We start from the raw sequence: 24660 nt of genomic DNA on the forward strand, positions 1-24660 counted from the left end.
AGGACCAAATTTTTCTTTAAATAGTCTTTTGGGGTATACTATCTTCTCTCTTCTTTCCAAAAACTTGTTCTCTAGAAAAGCTGTAGGAACAAAACTTCCCCAGACCTTTCCTGCCAGAACCATTAGAAATGAAAAGGTATTGGGATAATGATGGGAAGGAAACTGAATTTCCAATTATCTCAGTAGATTCTGTTTTCACTATGAAAATATTTAGAATGAAACCACAGTCTTATCATAGTTGATTATATTTTTTATAAATATATACGTAGCCAACATCCACTGATCAAGTGAAAAGTCTTGTCACCAAGACATGCCAGGACTTAAGAAATTACGTTTTAATACCACTATCACGAATAATAGGAAATCATGAATAACTAACTATCCAAATACTGTATCATCTTATAAAAAGAAGCAATATTTTATAAAAGCCTAAAACATGCTCTTTACCGGTCACTGAAAAAGCCAGTTTTAGAAGACAAAACATGCTTTTTTAAAAAACATATGGTGAATTTTTAGAGTTCACCAAGTTAAATAAAGTTTTAATCATCCCATAAAAAGACTGAATAGCTTGCATATTATGCCTATGCACTAAGAAACTGACTTCTTTGGCAATTTGTTTCAAAGTTTGCAAGCTTTTATTTAAGCACAGAACTTGTATTTTGAACAATGCTTTATTATACCAATATTATAGAAATACGTACTCCTGAATAGCACGGACCACAAGTTTTTTCTTATTATGAATACAAGTCAAGTTTATAAATATTTTCAAATTCTTTCATAATTTATTTAATCTTAAAGTACAAATTGAAGCAATTTTTGACTACTAAACTGACTGGGAAATTGAGATTTCCAAGGGGAATACCATCAAATTTATAAAAACAAAAAGATCAGTATTCTAGTGATTCATTTTCAATATATTCTCTGCATTGTTAATTATGGCTGAACTCAAAGTATTTTCCAGTGTAAATTATACACAAGACTTAACAAATAGAGAGACCTAAATCTGCAACTCCCTTTACAGAAACCAATGAAAAATCTATACACAGCGATGAAATTGGCATACAAATAAAAGAACTGTCAAGACATGTATCCCTAAAAATAAGCCTACAATAACTATTTTAAAGGCTGTGTGTGGTCTCACCCATATACTTTGGCAAGATGCACTTTCTCCAACCACAGCTAGATTCATCCGAATGCAGTGGCACTGGAGAGCCTCTGTCTCACCTGTCAAAGCTGAAGAACGTGGTTCCAAAGACCACCATGAGTCCATGGAGAAAAGCCACAGCGCTACAGCTGTTATTGATAAGCAGTCTCTACAGGAGAAAACACTTCAAACAATTAAGCAACCCATCCTTAACAAAGATACAGACAGACAGACAAAATACTAACGTTTAAATGGTGAGATGACAAATACCATGGCAGGTCTGAAACAGCAGCATTTACGTAACTGGGAATACTAAGAATCTTTCAAAACTAACACTAACTTCATAGTCTCTTCTGTTCTTTATCTCACACAATCTCTATACATTATTTACCAATTTGAAACCTCTCTCATCTTCCCTTATTTAAATATTTGAAAATCTCCCTTATAAAATCTCAAAATTCATCTAAATTACTAATGTACTAAATTCATCCAGATTACTAAAGTCTGACAGTTAAGAGCATAAGAAATTAAGACTTAAAACAGAAACTCTAAGGATATTAAAACCTGTTTTTCTTTTACAGAAGATATCTTCGTATCTTTTTCAATGACATTATAGAAGAAGTTTTTCTGCTTCAGACTAACCTCCCTTTAGTAAAGCATATAGACTGGCCAGGTAAGCTATAGGTAGGTTACAATAAATAAATAGCAAGAAAAACAATTACTTTGGAAAGAAAACTGCCTCCAATGAACACTTAGAATCCCATGTCAAATCTGGCAATAAAAACCAACTTAAAATGCAAAGAAATATACCTTGCTGGGTAAAGAGTTTATACAAATATGATGAACATCTCATAATTTACTTTTCTTACTAGATGACGATGTTCTCGAACCTTGTATAATACTGCAACGATTCAATCAAAAAAGAAAAAAAGGTGCCCTTTTGTGCCTTTTCCAGGAAAGTGAATATCCAAAAAGTTCACATTATAGGACGGTTTCACCTACAAGCAAGACCCATAGCACAAAGGCTCCAATGTGCTATGATGCCCTAGTTTCATTTACTACATTCTCTAAGTACAAAGGTTCCAAAAAGATTAGTTTCACTTTTCCCTAGATATATTTAGTACGTTAACTAGTATCGCAGGGATATTATTTTTCTTTGGTTTTGTCAGTAGCATGTTTGATATAAATTTTATTAAGTGGTAGTATATGTAACATTGCATTGTGGGTAGGAGTTTCCTGCTTTACCCTAGCCACATCCTCAGCTGTCATATGAGCATGTTTCCCATATTTTCTGCAAGTTCTCGCCTTTTTTTCTCCTTAGAAAAGTGACAGCAATAGAAGATGAATTGTTTTAATAATTATAAGAAACATGATTTATACAGTAACATTAAACAAGTATGGATCACTATGTACTTTGAAAAACTGTCCAAGGGAGAAAAAAAGTAATCCTCACAATTAAAGTCCTAAATTCGTGTGAAATAATGTTAAAGTAAATTAACACTGAGGAAGGACTTAAAATTGTTAAAAGAAAGAAAATCTCTGTAATCAGATGCCAATACCACCTAACAAATGAGGTGTACTATATCAAGCTATAACGATAATTCGCCTTGAATGTTAGAAGCTGCAGACCTCCTACATATTCATTAGTGAAGATTAATGTCAATATCGCCTACAAGGACCTTAAGAATCTACTCTGAGATTTTACAGAAATGTCAAAACAGAGAAAGAGAAACCAAAAAAGCCTGGAGGAGAAAGGGAAGAAAGTGGGAGGAGTGGAAAGGGAAAGAGAAGGGGAGAGAGAGAGAGACAGAAGTTAACTACTTTCTCTTTTGGCATCCAATTTCCACATCATCTCACGGTCAGCCAGAAAGCTGCTTATACCAACCAAATGAAGTTGTTCAAACAATCATGGATATGGCAGTGTTTTGGGTTTTCACAAAACTGAAAGACACTGCAGAGGAAAACAAACAGTACTCCCATTACAAAAAAATATCACATTTTATACAATACATATATATACACACACCACATAAATGTTTTAAAGTACCACAAAATAATACCTTGCACATACATACAACTGCACATATGTGTGCAGTTAACATGGATATATATTCCATTAAAATAAGTAGAATTAAATCTCTCATAATCATAATTTAAAATATTAATAAAATTATATGTATTTTACTAATATAAACATTTTTCAAAGCATCAATATAAGATCCAATAAATTCTATATATGTCTCAATAGCTATACATTAAATCCAAAAAAAACTGTCAAAAAAATTGCCACATACCACGCTGAAACAATAAGAAAATTCCCTGCTAAAACCTCATAATCAATGAGAACATTTTAAGCCAAAATAGGATTTCTACAATTTATACAACTCCTACATCAAACCTATTTTGCTGCTTCTACTGTTCTCAACTAAAAGAAAAAATAGAGTAGCAACAAAGAGAAGTTTAAAACAATTTAAAAAAAACAGAAATGGGCACAAGACTGATAGTGATAAAATGATTGTATTATAAAAGGATCATTAATTCAGAAAATTTTTAAAATGATTCAAAAGGTAACAATGAAGCTATATGTAGTATTTAAAACATTACAGTGTTATATCATCTAACAATATACAATATAAAAAGTTCAACCAATGTTGACAAACTTATTAAATATAAGGTAATGGGAAGCAAAATTACTTTTGTGAAACTGTTTTCAAGTTCAAAGCTATAATTTCCATGGCATTATAATACATAATTTATACAGCAGAGTTAAATTCATTACTTACTTCAACATAACAAATACTCATATATCCCCCGAAAAAATGAAGTTTTGAGGGTCTTTAAAAACCAGACAACAACAAAAAAAACCCTGTGGCTTTCATTTCTGATGTGAAGCATAATCAAGGGCTTTATCTGCAATGACTCTGCTGAGTCAGTCCCTCTTCATCATATGTGGTAAGCGATTTCTAATGAAACAAACTGTCAATTATCAAATGTGTACCCGTTATCACTATTGTTTTTAAATTTTTACCCCAAAGTAATATTTACTCCAAAGAGGATAGATTTTCAATTTAGAAAAAGAAAAAAAATACATGTATGTGTTTTTGTGTATGCAGATAATGAATATACAAACTTTAAAGCTCATGACCTCATATGTTCTCCAGTCAGAATGAGATGGGCCTCACCCAGAGCAGAAAGGTCATAGTCAACAATATCTACTAAGCTATTAAGTAGTAAGAGTGCTTTACTCTGACCTAAAAATTATGTGCAGAAGGGTTACCTGCAAAAGAGAACAAGCAGTTAAGAGACACATAGATGTTAGAAATTATTCAAATACATACACAGTTAATTTAGAGGGTCATAGTACACTTAATTTAAAAAAATATTTTAAGGGAGAAAACATTTAGCAAAAAGTTGGGGTTACAAGATGTCACGGAATCATAACTGGAAAAAATCTGGAAAGAAAAAAACGTTTATACTTATCAGACTACTACATTTTTCTCAATTGCCTAATTCTGTGCTATTGCATGAGCATATGGAATTATGCTTGAAAATTCCACAAATTATATGGACAAAGTTGTCCTTTAACTTACTTTAGATATTAATTATAGCTACGGATCCCACTGCACGCCTTATTTAAGAAAGAGAATCAATGAATGACTTTTCTCTTTTTGCACGAATAACTGCACGATAAATGAAATCTTTTAGTTTTCAATGTAAAATCTGTTTACATACATGATGAGGCACGACAAATCTGTATTTTGAATAAAACACTAAAATGTATTTCTTTTATCACTAAAAGTTTATTATGGAAAAGTTCTAGACATTTGAATAATAAAGGATTAAAGCCATTTCAATGTCCTCCCAGTGTATTTTGGGGAAATTATTTTTTTCTAAGAAGCTTACGAACACATTAGTACATTTATCTTTACCGAATATAAACCAAAAGCAGATATTGAAGTAGGCTAGGATGACCACACGAAGGGGCATTTTGGCTCTAATATCTTCCTTACTATTTCCCAGCCCTACCCCATTATATACCCTGAATAATGTTGTGTAATTCACTGTCTCCGCCCACCCTCCCAGTCATTTACTTCATGCCACTCCTGGTTACTATCACACCAGGAAGAAGTCTAACATGCAAATTCAGAGTGGCGTGGATAACTGGCCAAAAAATGCCTAGAAATTGGTCTGTTCAGCTTGATAATTTTTGTTGAAAAATACCCCATCGCTCTCAACTGATGAAAACAGGAAGCTCTATTCATAAATATGAAATTCTCTGCCTATGATATATAATCATCCTAATAAGAAAATGAGTTCTATACATACATGTCCAAAGGGGCAAAAAAGGAGATAGTTTCCCAAAGATGTTTCCAATTTTCTTCTGAATCAGAATTAGCAAATCGAGACGACTCACATACTCTGTGTGCATTATTCCTTACTACACACAGCATTTTGTAATTTATTTCAAAGCTTCTATTATAAACAAAAAATACAGCTTCTGTTAACCCACTCCATTCTGAGCTCAGAAAAATCAATAACATTTAACAATCTACGTTACAACATAAGAATTTTACTTTATATTTGTATAAGATTTGCTATCAAAGGCTCTGTTAAAACTAATATCCAAAGAAACTATTTAAAGGATTATACAAAATGAGTATATTTCCTTGAAAAATAAAAAATTATTACAGGCATAAAGAAAACTAAGATCCATCCAATAAACTATGCTATAATTCTTGCTATTCATTTTTATAAGATACTCAAACTAGCCATGAGATAAAGGTAAACGTAATACAAAATGTACTAATTATATTTCATCTTTATTGTAGGAGCCGGCATCCAGTATTGATCATACATAAACTAGACAGACATGATTTAATATTTGTAAAGGAATTCCCAGACTAACACTTTCATGACAGCCAATTTACAGTCAAGCCCAGCAAGCAGTTTGCAACCAGACCTTAAAAAAGGTAAACTTTTTTACAATGAGTTACAGATTCACGAGTTTAAGAAGACAAGAAAAAGAAAAACAGGACTCCAATCACCCAGCAAATATGAAGCAGACCCCAGAATGTGATACAGTCCAAAGATGTAAATTACTGTAAATCATCACTGTTGTTCAGGACTTCACACACCGCCTCTTGAGCCAATTTTGCTCACTTCTCCACAGACACAATAATGAACTAAATAAAAGGAGGAGGCACCAAAAATATAGGGGTGGGGGATAGAAAAGAAAGCCCCCAACTGCAGAGCTCTGCTCCACAGACGCTTAACCTTACAGGGGTTTGGGCTCCTTCAGCGTTTGTATTCTATCCAAATCCTCATGAGTCACAAAAATTAAAAAGCTATATCCTTCTGGATGCCAGGAAGGGCCTTACCACAAGCCTTTTGTCAGAGGGAGAGAGAGAAAGAAAGAGAGAGCATGAGCAAGGGGGGGAAGCCACAGTGGTAGGCAGTCCCACTTGACTGTGAGTACTGTGAGGTCACAAACCACATGATTCTGTCTCTCCAGTAATAGTGCTTGCAAAAAAAAGGAGTTTGAAAGCTTTTGCTTTTTTGGATTGTGTGAATGCTTCATTCGCCTCACAAACAACCACAGAACCACAAGTGCGGTGCAAACTTTCTCCAGGAGGACAGCAAGAAGTCTCTGGTTTTTAAATGGTTAATCTCCGCAGGTCCCTACCAGCCACCGAGACCAACAGAGTCAGTGAGTGCTCTCTAAACCACAGTCTATGCAGTAATAGTAGGTCCTTCCAATATTTGCTCATTCTCTTTTTTGTTTTGTTTCCTTGCTTTTCCCATGCTACCAGCTACATAATTTCTTGACAGAAAAAAAATAAATATCAAGTCTATGTACTGCAGGCATACTGTAAAACTAAAACAAGGTTTGGGTATGGTTTGTGTTTTCAGTTTAAGGCTGCAAGCAGAATTTACAACAGAGGGTACAAGTTCTATCTGAAAAAAAAGGAGGGACTATGGCATCAAACAGCCTCTTCAGCACAGTGACACCATGTCAGCAAAACTTCTTTTGGGGTAAGTGTTATCATATTTTAAAATCCTATCAGAGATGAACCTGTTAAACAGAAAGGTATGTTGCTCGGATAAACTTGCTAGCTTCGCCGGCTAACATTATATGAAAGGTCATAATGATGCTGTTTTGTTGCACTGAAAGCTGAAAAATGAAATTGCAGTACAAATGTGCTTCTGGCATCTGTAACTTATCTACTTCTCGGGCTAATGACTTGAAATAGAAAAAATTAAATTATCTCACATTAGTCTAAATGTTTTCTAGGGTTATAGAAATGAGGTAGCCGAAACAGTAAAGCAAAGTTTAATATTCTCATTAACCCTCACTGAAATAAAATTAGACACTAAATTAGTCAAAGTATTGTGAAAAGTATTCATTCCGGCAGCTCCCAATATTTGAGCAAACTTTAAAAAGGAAGCAATTTTACAAAATAACAGACCACAGAAGTATCTTGACATTATACTCAAGCATGCAAAACAGAGAAAGAAACCTGCAGTATAACTAACATTTTAACCAGCTCAACTAAAAGATATCTATTTATAATTTTAAACTGCATCATAAGCTATCTGCACAAGCTTGTTTCTAAACAATTTTACAGAACTAAAGCATATATTCAACAGAAAAAAATTATGATAAGTATTTAACAGCCATTTTTAAAAACTCTTTATAGTTGCCCAGGAATCCAAGATATTAAAAAGCTCACAGAAGTCTTCAAAAACTTACAAGCAATCATAACTTTCTATACAATTTTCATTTACATCTATACACTATTACCCACATGTAGAACTTGTTATAAACACACAACAAACATCAAAACGTCTAGGATTCTTTTAATCATACTCTTGAACCTACCAAATGAGTTATCGTTTAGTATCATAAAAAAGAAAATTCTGTAAGGATACTCTGCATGATTTAAAAGAGCCAGACCAATTAAGTCATGCTGGACTTCAAATAAAACAGGCATAATATAGTATTAATATTTAATTTCCAGTTAGTGTTGATACAAAAACTACTTTAACATTCATCAGCTAAAGTGGTAGTATAGTAAAACAGCTAAACACTTACAAGATTCTCTTTATGATGTCCAACATGTTCTATAAGACAAGTTTATAAAATTTTCTTTTATCCCTTAAAATAAATCCTTTTGCTGCGTATACCTGTATTAACTTTGCTTTATCACTTACAACTAACAATTGGAGTTTCCTTTACTCCTCCTACTTCACACATTTTAACTGGCTACCAGAGGATCAGTCTTAGTTTCGGTCAAAGAGAAATAATTAAACCTGAAGGAGAAAAAAGGTTTCTCTTAAAAGGGTGAGGAAATGTACTATGTATTTTACCAAAAAATGTAAAACTGCTGTAGTGACTCCTCAACAGCTCTAAGTGGGCCCCCTCAGATATAGCACATCCAATATAATAATCACAGATTATTTTTTAATGTAATGGAAGGTAATAAGCATTACTGTAAAAACTTCTGCATTAAGGAAGCAGAACATATACACAACTAGACTGCATTAACAACTCTTGTAATTATAGTTTCTACATGGAAACTTTTGCTGTTCCTACTCAAAAAGAGGGGTAAAAATGCTTAAAACAATTGTTGTATGGAGGGATAACTTGAAACAGGCACCTCAAGAAGTTAAGTTACTCTTCACAATATTACTCTGCTTTAAAAAAATAATGACTTTTCAAACCAGATCAGGAACACAAATTTCAAGCACTATTTCAGCATTAGATTTAAAGTTATTAATATAGTCACAAAAAATATGTTAAAATGTTCTTTATTCTATCATGTCAGGGAGTCTTATATTTCTGAAACATCTTTAATAACTATTTCTACAGTAAAATTTTCAAAACTTGATCAAGTTAGAAACAAGGCATGTAACAGTGAATTAGATAATCTTCTATCACATGTCATATATGCTTATACATCATAACTTAAGTCTTCCTCTTCTGCAAAGTGGAATTTACCCCTTCCCACACCCAAACAGTATTGGAGAGCCTGGATAGAGAACATAAAATGAACCCACTTCACCGGACTAATTACAGGTGGGTGGTGGACAGAAGGTACAAGGGTATCATCACACTACAAACATTTCCCCCTTCTGGGATCTATCTGAAGTCTGAAACCTCACTTTAGGCTTTAAATTTTTACATAATTGACCACCAAAATAACCTAATGAAATGTCAAAAGTATGTACTCCGATTTTGTAAAATACTTTTAAAAGTTCAGGCTCTTCCTAGGTGAGGGACAAAGCTGACCAACTGCTTCACCTCAAAATAATGAGGGAAAACAATGTGAGTGTATGTGTGAGTATGTGAGAAAGTGTGTGTGTATGAATTTTCAATCTGTGCTACTCAAAATCTGTTCATTATTTATCATAAATGAAGTCTGTTAAAATAAACAGATGTAACTCATGGAGTATCTTACCATTAAAAACTTACTTATGAAAATATATCAGCTGACAATTTCTACATAAAACTTTGCAACTGATCACAGTGCCCAACAGAACGTGATGTGTGAACATTGACTTCCAAAACAATACTTGTGGTTCATACCAATGATAGTGACTTTATAGTTTCAAGACTGACTAGCAACAAAGTGTCACAACTTGCTTCTAAAATAAGAGAGCTAAACTCCAAAATCCAGGGAGATGATTTAAAAAGAATATACATAGAGGATCACTCCTATTAAAAACTAACAAGGTTGATGCAATTTCCAAACATACTTATTATGAATTATTTTACATAAGAGTAAATAAACATAATTTTACATGAAAACTGGTAAAGATTTCACATTTAAACATTATAATATTTTAGAACATAAAAGATTTAAAAGAAATCAGAAAAAAATTTTTGTTAGTCTATATAAACCTGATAGTCTTTAAATCACAAGAAAGCATGAAATACACATGATTATATTATGATATATTCTAGTCATTTTAAAAGAAGAAAAAATTAATCTATTCGATTACACCCTTCAAGCTAATCACTGATAGTTTGACTTATTTAAATCAGTCATGCTAATGCTAAATTCAGTAAGATAGAAATGTTCCAGTTTGTTAAAAGAACACTGAAATATTTGATGGTTAAATAAACTGCAGAGGGGGGAAGAAACTAACTCATTGAAGGCAGTAAGATTTTATCAAACACACAGAATTAATCTTTATTGAATAGAACCATTCACAAATCAAAACTCACTGTACTTCAATACTTCCAAGCAGCGCTAATCAATTACAAACCTTTTCTAGCTCATGTGCTTTCAATTTTATACACTGGTGGTCCTCAAGTACTGTATTGGGGCTGAGTTAAGACATTCTGTATCACAACTTTTTTTCCCCAACAAATATTCATCTAGAGGGCTTTTTTTCCCTTCTCAAGAGCTGCTCACATGAAAACTGTGGTGATATTTTTATACTGTACTTCTTTGTTGAAGCAAAAGGTTAGGGGTTACCTAAATACCTCAACTGTATATACAAAAAAGGGAAAAGGTAAGTATTCATATAAAAAAATCCAATGGGACTGGATTATTTATTTTTGCATTTCCTATGATTAATGATGCACCCATGCATACTTGAAAACTAATGGCAAAACAGGGTAACATCTCAAACTCCTCTCCAAAGCATGCAAAAAAAACTTTGCATGCTGTTCTAACCTTTGTTCCAAGAAACTTAAATGGGACAACTCTAAGTCAACAGTGAGGTCATACGAAGCTCCTCAAAAGAATTAAGATTGCAAACTCAATTAATTACCTAACAAAAGTCTTTAGAGATAATTTCACATTAAGGTTCACTGGACAGTCTACCTCTACACTGTGCCTCTGTAAAAATAATAGACATGTGGTCAAACAGGCAAATACCTTCAATATGAAGAAATCCTTCCCACGAACAAAAAACTATAATATGACTAAAGCATAACTATTTTTCCTAGCTATTTGCCATGCAAAATTTATTAGTAAATGGGTGCTAGCAAAATCAATGCTAATTTACGCAGTCTTCCTATGAGGTAACCAAAATGCACTACCTTTTTCTCCTAGACCAGTGAATCCACTGAATACAAATTTTTATCCCCCCCCCAAAAAAAGTCATTAGTCTCCCATAATAAGGATAACAACAAACTCCATACTCAAGTATTTTCTAAGGAGCAAAATACTTTAAGTTGTCTAAAGTACATGGAAATGCTTCAAGAAATATGAAACAGTTTTAAAACAAATTTTCAGAGAAGGAAGTCTCACATAATGAAAATATACACCTTGATACAATCTATTGCCATTTCAAAGTTTATGGAATTCAGTCAATACGTATTTTGTTTAATGTGTTACAATTCAAAAAATAACGGGGAAATTCTATACCTTATTCAAAGGGAGCCTCCTTACAATCTTAACCACAGCTGACCACAAGCTTTTGTCCATTTAACAGCAAGCACACATACATTCCCACATAATTTTTTAAAGATCTGAATAGCAACTGAGATTAAATGCTCTTTTATTACATTGTATACAAAAATCTTCATCTTCTGTTGAATTCTTCGGAATGTCTCTCCTTTATATTATTTACTGAAGACGTAGGATTCAACCTTGGTGCAGGGCTGAATGTAAGCGACACGGTCTCAATCATTCGGGTGTTTACTGTTGTTGTTGAACAGGATGTTGACTCTAAGGTATATTTTTTCATAAATATGCTGTCTTACATAAATAAAAACCTCATCATTCATCAGGATATCTAAGATAATTCAAAAATAAAATGAGCTGTAGAACTGAGTCCTATATAAGCATTTAATACATGCAGCGAAAAAAAATTCATTATTTATACATCTCCACTAAATACTCTGTGTTCTTGTTACTACTCATAAGTCCAACATCCAATATGCAGTTCAGGACTAAAACTCATACCAAGTGTGATTTTAGCTCTAAGTGATTTTCAATTTTCCAATCAACTGTCCACAAAATAAGGATTTCTACACTACACAGACATACATTAAGTGAATGCAATTTTAATGATATTTAAGATACCTTAAAATTAGATGTAGTGATGTCAGAAAATTTAACAAGCTGCATTATTCCCAGACGTGTACTTAAGACTATGGTGGCCATTAGTTTAAAGTCTGTTCGCTGCATGACTTCTATTACCATCCCTTAAGAAATTATACATAAGAGTTACATTAGAGAAGTGACAGTCCTAACAAGGCACACCTAAATAGCCTGTGCAAGGTCAATAACTTCTACCACAAAACCAAACAATTTTACTTTACTTTTCAATTTTATTATCAGTGGTATCTACTGAAATTATTATACCCTCACCTATAAAAATATATTTACATAAAAGACTTAAAAGTTTAAAACTCAAAATTTCAATACACATTTACAGGTTTGTGAAAATTATATGGCCCACGAGCATGCCAAACTTTGTTTATACACTCCTTATTGTTAGATACATCTTGCAGTCAGGTATCTAGCAACTAAATCCATTGTATGGTTTGGTAAAAGCACAAGCTGAAAAAGGAAATAAAGGAAAAACGCAAGCCAAATCACAGTAACAGTAAGGTTTAAAAAATGTATATGCACTCTTTCTTTAGAAAAATTCTAATAATGATGTTGCAGTATTCCACAGAACTTTCCATTGATATGGACATAGTTCTATAGCGAGGCGTGTATTTGCCATGTATATAAAACTTCAATTTCTTTCAATTATGAAAATTTTAATATGTAGTATATGAATTTGCCTGGGCATATACATAAGTGACTAGAGAAACTTGGGATAATAACTGTAAACCAGGAAGAAAATAATTATAAATTAGTTAGTTAAGGTATGGTTTGAAGTTCATTTGGAAAGACAATCAATTACTTTTTGCATGTACACTAACAGAGAAATGTTAATCTGTAAAACCAACAATAGAGATTAGGCATCTATCAGGCAATACAAGATTAAAATACACTTGTAAAACACAAGGATGTTATTTCCCAGTTATAAATTTACATTAAAAACTGGTATCAGTTAAACAAATTATTATATTTCACAAGGGAAAATATGAAATGCAATTAATCTGTTAACAAATACCCATTTACACACATTATATCAAAGAATAATTCTGGCCTGGTGCTAAACAGGCATATTTTCTACATATTTACTCACTGACAATATAATCTAGGTAAACAATTTGGCACTATATTAATTTGGTTATTTTGATAGTAATAATTATAATTAATTTTATTTCTAATTTTTCTACTGAAGTTCCCAATTTAAACTTCAAATTTCCAGGACAATCTTCAAGGGGAAAGGTATCATCATTTCTACCAAATGATTAAAAACTACTTAAATGGATCTAAATAAAGTGAATTCATTCACTATGAAACTGAAAAAAAAAAAAGCTGTATTTTATAATTAATATTTTTTATCCCATTGGTTTTACTGTATTAGCGTAATCTGATCCCAGAATTAGACACAAGGGTATCCAAAAGTTACAGTGTGCATGTTCCTTTTAATCAATAAAAATTTTATTATAAGAGTTTTTTTGTAAATACAGCTCAAAGAAACCCTATTTTTTGAAAAGTGAATTCTCAGTTTATTTTATAAATTTCTATCAGATTACAGAAATCTGCATTATACTAGCACAGAAAGAAAAGTTCTTTATGCTAAGAATCTACATTATCAATCACTGTGCTTTCCATAAAACATATAAATGTAAAACTATACAAGCACTTCTTACAAGGACCTTAGCACCCAATTCAAAAATAATAAGACATCATAAGAAGATGTCTACAAGAAATTTCCATTAAGGCAGTAGCATCCAATATCAGGCAAGATAGCTGGTTACAAAAGGTAATCTAGCAAGATTAATTCTTTACTTCTCATGAAATTTGTAAAGCTTTTCAGGTAATTCAGCTTTTGACAAAATGCAGAAAAAATTGCTACTGCTCTTACAGAGTTCAACACAAAAATAAAAAGATTTAAGAAGGGAATCCATAAAACAGATAGACTGACAAAGACAATGCCCTACAGAACATCTGTAAAGCAATATAAACCTGAAAGTCAATGTAATCCAAACCTTTGATCACTAATCCAACCTTCTCTCCATAAGTAGAAACTCCTCTTTCTCATATTATTAAAACTCCAGTGTTCACAAAGAATTCTTTACATTCCCTCACTTGTTAAAACTAAACACATATAATATGTTCTCTATTTTAGGAGGAAAACGTATAACCTTTTTAAAACTTTTTACCACAAGTGTCCACCTTATTTTTAAAATGCCATTATCTAACCTAGATAGAGATAATCAGTATTGTCAGAAGATCATCACCCTTAATTTAACAATAAAGATTTAACAACATATTTCCCTTATAATATGTGCGAGCGGATTGCAGAATATTTTAGTGTCCCAACAGGACCAAGGAAAACACCTAAGGAGATTTTTTAAAAATTATCATACACAAGTATCTAGAGAGAAAACTGAGTTATGTGATTATTAGCTTATTTTATTTTCATAAATATTCTTATTTTTAATATAATGATAAATCAGAATATATCAAGAGATAATAACTTTTTAAGAAAGCAAAATATTTGGCTTAAATTGCTAAATTATTTCATTATTAAGTGGTTAACCATTCTATATAAATTTATATAGATAAAAAAATTTTACTGAGACACGTTCAAACTATTTTCTTAGCTACGAAATGAAATCATGTGTTCCAACAAATAACAGTATTTTCGATAAAGCAGTTATGCACAAAGTAAATATATGTTAACATGTACAAGATTAGAAATTTTGTATAACGAAACTACATTACTATATGTAACTCAAATTCTCCACTTTGATTTAAACCTTATTCTGCCAAACACATGGTCAATTCATTGTGCTTCCATGATCAGAAAACATCCAATATCCTGAATGCTGTTTTAAAGGAAACTTTAAGAAAAATTACCTTATTATTATAAGCTGACAGTTATTTTTTGAAAAGCAGCTGTGAAAAGAGTATGATCTGAAAACTTACATATGAACTTAAAACTTACACACTCAAACATGAAATGAACAAGAGAGCAGGAAGCAAACGCATAAAATAAAACCCTAGCAACAATACCACACTAAGAAGTCAACACTGAGCAAAGGAGAACCACATACGCTTTTTAAAATAAATGCTCAAATGTAAGCTTGCCTTCTGAACTGCTCAAATGAACAGATAACATCCCAGTGACTACGGAATTTTCTTCTAAACTGGCAAGACTAAAAAGAATCACATCTCGTTCCTAATTTTGCAATTATAATGTGCGAATCTTTCTTTACTCATAAGACTACCATTTATTCTAAACTGGCTGGAAAGGCTCGCCCATTGCATTTTTCCTGTACGTACCTCTTCCTTATCAATTATGGTGTATCTTCAGCATTCGGAGAAGAGGGAAAAAAAAAAAAAAAAACGCTTCGAACTTGGAGTTTAAAACATATCATTAAATCAATATTCACAGGGCTACCCTAAAAATATTCATTTTTAGAAGGTCAGAAAATCTTGCTTTTTTTAAGCTGATGCATCTACACATAGAAAGCAACTTTTAGTAAGTTCTTTTGCTACGCCATAATGATCTGCTCCAGAAACTCAAGGGTACCTAAAACAACGGGCTACCTGTTCTAGCCATGCTTAGGAATGTGTCCAAATCATTTTTATTGATTTAACCTTTATAGGAATGCTACATATCCTCAGAGAAAAACATTTTGAATGTATTTATAATATGATACACTTCTGAGAAACCATGAAAAAGAAAGCTAAAAACAAATCTAGATACTCCTCCACCCTTGGTTGTTATGGGTTTATTTTTGTTTACTTTAAACACTATCAACAGACCTAAATATTACATAATTTTATTTAGTAAAACTTACTTTGGCACCCCTGTAAGTAGAAATAAAAATTTATTTTGGAAAAAAAAAGTGCATTTAAATAAATTCTGACTTTAAGAAATAAAATGCCTGATGACAATGATGTCACATCTACAAATTTTAACAGATTCTAAATACACCTTTTATACTCGAGTTACACATTAATCATGGAACCTACAAACATATCAAACTTAAAGAATTTAGTCCTTATTGAATAAGCTAGGTTGTACTCTAGTTTACATTCTGAGAGTTTACAGAGAAAGTTCTGTGTTGCCTATCTCTCTAGCTTTCTGCAAGTAGTACTTTATTAATGGCTTCAGCAGCTAATGCCTGCATTAGTTATGTTTGCCAAATAATAATTCACAATATTATGCTTCCTCACATTATGGTTCATCATTCGTTAACTTGAACCTCACCTCTAAAGGAGTTATACTTTCACTGCAAACTGTTCTCTTAAAAAGGCAAACAACTTTTGAGCATTTCCAGATGTAGCACTCAAAAAAGAAAAAAAAAGAAAAATCATAGGCAAATTCTCAAAGAATTCTAAAATTATTAACAGAAATACAGTAAAACTGAAGTTACTACTTATTACTTCAATAATCATCCATAAGTTTAAGAGCTGAATGTACTCCTTATCAAATTAAGAAACTTATGATAGAGGACTAATGGTTTCAAATAGCTGCCAGTAGATAAAATAAGCACAGTTCAGTTTGAGACAAGATTCAACTGAACTGGAATTTCTGAAACTCTGACAATCACTGAACATGCAAGAATAAAATCATAATGTTATCTTTTTCCAACAGTGAACGGATTTTTTGTGGATAATATAAATTTGGGTTTGGCTACACTACTTTCATTGTGATTATTTTTATGAAACATTCAAGCATGCATAAGATTATGCTAAACTGAAATTAAAATAATTTATATGCAGTCTACTTCTCTGGAGCAGGGCTGGAAGAGAGTGAGGCAAGCAGGCAGGCGCCTGGGGTTCAGAATTTTAGGAGATCCTAACGCACAGCCCTGGAATGAGTGCTTCCTCAAACACTGTGCCCTGGGCACCGTGCTTGCCTCACTCTAAGCCCAGGTCTGCTCTGGAGCCACACGAGCATAAACCGTTTCATGACATATGTTCTAAGCAAGGTGTCATAAACAGAAATTTGGTAATATAAGAGTAATAAAATTATAAAGAAGATTCTATCTTTATCTGATTTACATGTTTCTAAAAAAAGAAAAAAGGAACCACTCCAACTTAAATGTAAATACTTTTTAAATGATCATATTATAATGAGTAGTTACAGTTCTGAGATGGCACAGATTTTCTTCAAAGGAGACTTGTATTTGCCATAAAAACCTTTCAAAGTAAACTAAGCTGCCTTATTGCTTAATTTAAAAAAAAAAGACTAAGTATGTTCCATTTAGGAGCTCATAGTGCTACACTTGAGTTGGTGCAGCCCAGTGACACCCAGGTCTGACTGATCAACAGAATCACTTGAGGAACAGGTCTTGGGAAGGGGAGAGGGGAAGAGAGGGTCTTGGAAAACTTTTTTAAGCCAAGCTTCCAGGTAAATTAGCCAAGTCTGGGAGCCAACAGTCAACTTATAATAAGCTTAAGACACAAATAAGTTATTAAGACAAGTGGTACATATATAAATTTCCAAACTGTCTCCCCTGTAAACATTTGTAAAGTTTATTTCACAAATCAGGTAATATTCAAATTTCAGTTTGTTACTTTCCTGCCTTTCCTTCAAGTAGAGATATTAGTCAACACTGATGTGTCCAACAGGTAACATCAAAAAGGAAAATGAAGTCAGAAGCACAGACAATTCAATGAGATGAACAGCCCCCCAAATTAATATTTATTTTTAGGTTTAAATAAATATTCTAAGTATATAATTTCAATCTATTGTGAAAATCTAATATTTTAAACTTTAAATTCATTTAAGTTCACAGTAACATATTTTAAGAATATGTATGTGCCCAACATACCTTCATGATTTTTAATTGAAACTCTATTTTGCTTTTATGTTAGCTTTTCTTTCTTGAGTGTTTATTGTGCAGGGCACTACGCCCCTTTATAAACATTATTTCCTTTAATTCTCTCAACTCTCTAAGATGGGTATTATAATTATTTACAGATGAGGAAACAGAAAATGAGGTAATATAATCTGCCCAAGTCACATTATTGAAGACCTGGGATTCAAACCCAAGCTTCTCACTCTTAATTACCACCTTACAATGTTATTCACAACCTTAATGAAGTCAATTCATAATCCCCTGTTTCATCTGTAAAGGTGTTACTTCTCAGTAACATGAAGTTTTATTAAATTGACAAAATACAAAGAGAGAATCTTTGCATCTCTGAAGTCTCCGAAAGTGTAAGTTTTAGTAATACTGATCAGTGAGGATCAGATATCAAGAACAAATAAAACTGAAGAGGATACCAAGTGATAAGGTTAGGTTAGGTTTAATCAGAAGATGAAAATTCCAAGGCAATAAAGAATTCTTAACCTATTATTAGAATCAAAAATCTTATTTAATGTCCATACCACACAGTATATACTTCACGTGATATGAACATACCATTTTAGGAGTTAAAAATTAAGCTGTTAAATTGAATATAAAGAATTTACAATCTTTCTTCTTTATAAAATTTAAACAATAATAATTTTAATCACAGGCTTTGGTGTCTGTCAGATCTGGAGTCAAATCCTAGTTCCTGTAACTATCCACAACATTCCCTTTACCAGACCTCGCTGTCCAACCTAAAAAGGCCTATATGACCACAGTTAGGCTAAGTGACCAAGGTAACTTTAATTTCTAAGTCTTAATTTCTAACCGTAATTTCTTAAACTCTTCCTTGATCTCTTACTTGAATCTTTGATGCTCCCAAACATCCACTCTTAAGGGTACATTTTTCTTTACCTATCAAAGAGATTATGTACATGATTCTAGGAAGTAAATCTTTTGACATGCACTGTTCATCCCAATTAGATCCACAACCATTTCTCCATTATTATTTAAGACAAAAAAATCTTAGAGAAGCCACAAGAGAGCTCTAGCTGCTTTTTTTCCTGGCAGAGGGTAGGAATAAAGCTGTGAGACTACATTTCTCAATCTATATGGCTCCACTGAGAAAAGATGCATTGACCAGAAGCCATAGGTGATGACAGGTAGATGAGACATTTTTGAGAATAACAAACCAAGAAGAGAAAGCTGTTTGAGCATTTACAAATGTCAAGAGACTTCTCCAATCTTCTGCAAACCAACAACTTCACAAAGCCTAAATAAGGCACGAATCACTTAGTAAAATTAAATAAACACATGCAAGTATAAAATCATAGATACTACATTAAAAAGGAAACATGCAAACTGGTACCCTATCTCGCAATGGTGCCAAGTTAAAAAAATTGTTTTTTAGTTAGAAATAAAAGCTAACAGGGTCAGATAACTTTATTGACTTTAAACTGCACAAGTATTCACACTGATTTCATTAAAGTTACTAAAAAGATGTAAGAAAAGACAAAAGGTTTTATGTGCAGTCAAAACAGTCAACCAAGGAAGCAGAAGAGAATGAATTGAAGAATTACATGGTGATTTAGTCACTATTGACTAGTAGAAAGAAATCGAGCCTGGATGTGAAAAACGGGGGCAAGTTAAAGAGAGAACACAAAGAAACCAGCAGAATTTGGCAGCAATTATTGGGAGGGGCAAAGAATAAGGACAATGTGACTGTAGCTGAAGAGAGAGTGGTGAAGTTGTCAATGATTAAGAGAAAAAATGGAAAAGGGTAAATTAGAGTTTCGCTATGTCATGATTAAAGTTGCAGTTAGTAGGAAAAAAATAGGTGTACACAACACAATTTCCATTTTTAAAAAATTATACATGGGTGTGCATGTATATCAGAGGAACTCAAAATTATGTTTAGATAATAGAATTATGAAAAACTTTGTTTTTTTACACTTGTCAATATTTTTCCACTAAAAAATGAATAAATATTATCATTTTTAAAATTTAGTTGACAGTATGCTTTAACGTTTAAAAAGCTTATTTTCCTGAACCCACAGAACAAATTTGCTACTGGGAACAATGTTGGGTTGGTTTTTTTTATCCCATGTTCAAGCTGTTTAAGAAATGAAGTAAATTCCCACAATTTAAAACTCTTTTTATGTGCAAAAAAATAAGTTTTACAAAAACAATAGAATCTCATGGAAACATGACAGATTTAGCAAAGGTTCTGATTCTTTTAAGTTTAAATCCCAGTCACATCAATTACAAAACCATGAGCAAGCTACTTAAGCTCCCTGTGCCTCAGTCTCTTCATCCTAAAAATATTACCACCTACCTTGAACGTTTTCTGTGAAAAGTAAGACAACACATGGAAAGTACCTACAGCCAATTAGAAAAAAAAAAATCACTGCAGTTATTACACATAATCAACTTTCCAATTCTTAAATCCTCTTCAAAGTCTAAATCTGACTACTCAGTCTAAAGGGGGGGGCTGAGGGGAGGGAAGGGAGACTCAAGAGGGAGGTGATAAATGTATAATTATGGCTGATTTGTGTTGTTGTATGGCAGAAACCAATACAACACTTATGTAAAGCAATTTTCCCCCAATTAAAAAATTTTTTTTAATTTTTTAATAAATAAATTTGACTACTCAAGAGTGTGGTCCACAGATCAGCAGCATCAGCATATATAAATATGCAGAACTTCAGGCCTCAATCTTCTGAATCAGAACCTGTATTTTCACAAGATCCCCAGAAAAAACAGAATGTGATAAGCCCCATTCAAAATAACATTCAATGAAGGTGTTACCAGCTCCCTGAAGTTGTCCACTCCATTTCTGTTCCACAGTTTGTCTGATGCTGAGCGAAGAGCACCTCCTTGTTCACTCCTAATTACTAATTCTGAGAGACTTGCAAGAAACTGACAGAAAGACTAATCATTTCCACTTGTAAACATAACTTTTCAAACCTAAAGATAACTCTCGTGTTCACCCTTCAATTAATCCACCTTGCCTGAACATGAAGCGGACCTGTGGTACAGAACTCTCTCTTGTAAAACAAGGTCTTTATGAATTCAACAAATTCAAATTGTTTAATAACTCAATAATTACACTGTATAAATTATTAAGCTGCACAACTGTATTAACTAGATTTCAGGCTGTATTTACCCATGCTGTACACGAAGTATCACCACAAACTTCTCAGTTCCTTACTGAAGATTAAAAACACTATCTGGCCCATGTTCCTGAGATGGCTCCCCAGCACCCTAGCTGCGCAGAGCTCGTGAGGCATGGCTATTGCTGAGGGCAACTGTTGGGCTTCTAGTATTCACCTGCTAGGCGGCTCCTCAGTCAGGTTTTTAAGAACCCATTATAAAATCTCAGAGGCCTCAAACTGACAGGGCTTTAGACTCTCATTTTGAAAACTAATTACTCTCTTGATATTTTTATACTAATATTTACTGTTAAGTATTTTAAAATTGCAGGTGCCCAGTAGGGTCTTTTTTTCCATTTCCAATCAGCTGAATGAAACAGGCAATACAGAAGACAAATTGTCAGATGAAATAGCAACTGAAGGTCCTCAATTTAGAGAAATAAAAGGCAGTAAGAAGTAGACATGAAAAAGGACGTCTGCAAGGTCTGGGGCATCTCCTAGATTCAGCAGCACACTAACAGGAGTTAGACTCTTACAGAGCTCCTAGAAATTCATCTTCTCTGAAGGATTTCTTAGGCTACTTTGAATAGAATTGTCAACTCTTTTACTTCTTATACAGTTGAGAACTCCCTCAGTGACTCAGACTCAATTTCCCCTTAACTACACACTTATCCTTATTCTCCACCCTTAGAAATGACGTGCCCTTAGTTGCCCATTCAGGTCCTGCTTATTTCTTCTCATTCTCCTATCTGAATCCTCTTTTCATTCATGTCCACATGAGCACTGGCTCAGATTTCAAGCTTCCAGTGGAAGGTCCATACATGTACATAAATTTCCTAGAGTGGCAACACTAGGCTCGGCACGCCAGTAGTGATAGAGCCCACAAAGAGATACGCTTACCACAAATTTAAAATCCATTAAAAATTAAGAACAGACAAAAGCATGTCAACTTTTCAGGTAAGGAAGTGGTGTAAGATTCAGCATTTTACTCTTGGCTGGAAAGAATTCGAGAAAAGAAACCTGCATACGAAAGGTGAATTGGCCTTAAAGACAACAAGAGGAATATACCAAGTGAATAGAGAAAGGAAGCTCATTTAAGAAATGAAGAATGTGATGACCTAGACAAGGGAGACAATAAAACAAGCGGAAGTTGAGAATTTTTAAATTTGAAGTGTAAGGGACTGTTTGTAAGCAGGGTAGTTTAGCAGTTGCCACATAGTATTCTCTAAAGCAGGCTTCATTCTTAGGAGTATCAGAACATCTCCACTGAACCTAATAGAATCAAAATCAAACTGATCAATGCTAGTAAGAGGGCAGTATATTAAAATGTTCCTCATGATCAGTATCTACTTCCTCAGCATACCTGTATATCTAATAGGTAGCCCCACAAAACTGGAGAAGGAAATGGCAACCCACTCCAGTGTTCTTGCCTGGAGAATCCCAGGGACGGGGGAGCCTGTTGGGCTGCCATCTATGGGGTCACACAGAGTCGGACACGACTGAAGAGACTTAGCAGCAGCAGCCCCACAAGGAAACAAACTTAAAAATACAAAGCATGATACCCAGCCAGGATATCAGAAGTTCACAGTGAAAGATTAATTACAGTCACAGGACATAGTCTTAATAAATTTTTCCTTTTGATTTCTTTACAGGGTTCAGTTTTCCTGGTTTTTTTTCCAAGCTTCCAACCTCACCCCCAATTTTTCTAGTATGATAGGATTTTTAAAGGACTAAGCCGCAAATGTAAAATCTACTTACAGAGTCGTAATGATATAAAACAAAACAGTTTTTCAGAGTTTCAGTTTCATCACTTATCATACTGAACTGTATATGGCTTTTCCAAACTCTATATGGCTTTTCCAAATTCTGTGTCTGCCATATTTATTACATTCTGGAGAGAAGATTATTTTTAACAGTACTTCCTGGCTAGCAGAAGGCTGTTCACAGCAGACATTATGGTAGAAGGCATTTTTTTCCCACTGAGACCCTGCATAACCACAATCCTTCTCAATTCTGGTCTTTAGGGAGCCACTAATAAACAATAGGAATCTGTACAAGCTTTTTCACCATTCCATGCCTGAAGGTTTATCCTTCCATTTAAAATTCAATTTCTTCTTCCTAACTTTCATCTAACTATGCTCATTGCTACTGAATCCTGACATATATCTTTTGAGTTTTTCCTTCTCCAGCCCTAGATGTATGTTTTAATAAGGCACTAACAGAGGGCAGTGATAAGAAGTAGAAAAAGTAATGAAAAAGACAAGCAGATGGAAGAACTTAATTCTAGAGCATTCTACTCTCCTGTATGGCTTTAAGAAAACTAAATGGTTTTTAGACAATACCTCCTCATGCCTTAGTTTCCCCATCTGTGAAATAAGAGGAAAAATCCATCTTACCTGCCCTGCCCTCCATGGATATTTTGAGATTTTAATGAGATAAATATGTCAAAGCTCAAATAAATATCTCAAGAATATCATATGAAGTCACTATAATTTAGTACTATTAAAAAAAGATAAGGTCAAACCTGAATATGCCACACACACAAAAAAAAGCTTGTGCCTTTAAACGGCAATAGAGGACATATGAGGGCTTCCAGGTTGGCCAGTTTGTTGTTGTTGTTGTTGTTTTTTAATTAAAGAATTAAACTTTAAAACTTTCAACAAACCAAGCAGTTTTGAAGACTAAATTTTGTGATACAATATTATCTCAAAGTTACTCTATCTATACATTCCCCTAGCTCAGTGGGTCTCCTCCCTTTTACAATATAACCATCAATAAAATATACATGAAATGACTACCATTGTACATTTGTTTATAAATTATATACATATAACCTTTTATTTACCTTATAAATTAGTCACAAAAAGAGAAAATTTAAGACATGAAAAAAACACATAAACAGAAGTCACTTAGTATTTTTTCTCTGAACTCTACTTTAGATATCACTGCCCTATGTCAGTAGTTTCAAATTTCTTTAAGCTATGGACCTCTCTGTTCCAACATCAGATTTTAAAATGCAAATCCAATCTATGAGACAAAAAAAGGCAGAGCTACTCTGACTGAAGTGGGAATAAGGGAACAGGAACCTGGAGGTCCGTCATGAAGCACCTACAGTTCCAGAAAGCACAATTTGAAACAACTAATCTTGAGATCAGACTTTCCATTAGCCTCTTTAAAAATAAATAAATACGCCTTTACTTAATAGTGCTGTTTCCTTAGCTGAACGTCAAAGATGTTATGAAGAATCAACTGGATACTCGATATTATATTTACTGCTGGTATCATGTGTTATATCATGGACTGTGAATCTAGTTTCTTTTGAGACGGTATAGTACACTAACGTTATGCTTTCCTATTTTCTAGGAAGCTTAACAATAAAACTTTTGCCCCAACTCAGCAAACAGAGAGGGACTTTATTATACATATCTCACTGCATTTTTACCACCGGTACTAATTTTGCATCTCTT

General features: G+C 33.2%; 2 protein-coding genes across 44 annotated transcripts in view; one reads left to right on the top strand and one right to left on the bottom strand.

The window, feature by feature from the left end:
• Positions 1–24660, bottom strand: part of SUPT3H (SPT3 homolog, SAGA and STAGA complex component) — a 442887-nt gene that overhangs the window by 388702 nt on the left and 29525 nt on the right. The gene's annotated exons all lie outside the window — the stretch shown is intronic.
• Positions 6407–24660, top strand: part of RUNX2 (RUNX family transcription factor 2) — a 351949-nt gene continuing 333695 nt past the window's right edge. For 4 of the 6 annotated variants that reach the window (XM_086371919.1, XM_086371923.1, XM_086371922.1 and 1 more), the window contains exons 1-2: positions 6407–6851; positions 7055–7177. In XM_086371919.1, the coding sequence (XP_086228045.1) occupies positions 7120–7177 (58 nt within the window). In that variant the 5' untranslated portion in view covers positions 6407–6851; positions 7055–7119. Of the gene's footprint in view, positions 6852–7054; positions 7178–24660 lie in introns of those variants that run through there. The other 2 variants (XM_086371920.1, XM_086371918.1) reach the window with 2 other exon arrangements.

This window comes from Bos grunniens, chromosome 23 (genome assembly GCF_055505025.1).
Source record: "Bos grunniens cultivar Pamir isolate PY7600 chromosome 23, Bosgru_T2T1.0, whole genome shotgun sequence".
Lineage (NCBI taxonomy): Eukaryota > Metazoa > Chordata > Mammalia > Artiodactyla > Bovidae > Bos > Bos grunniens.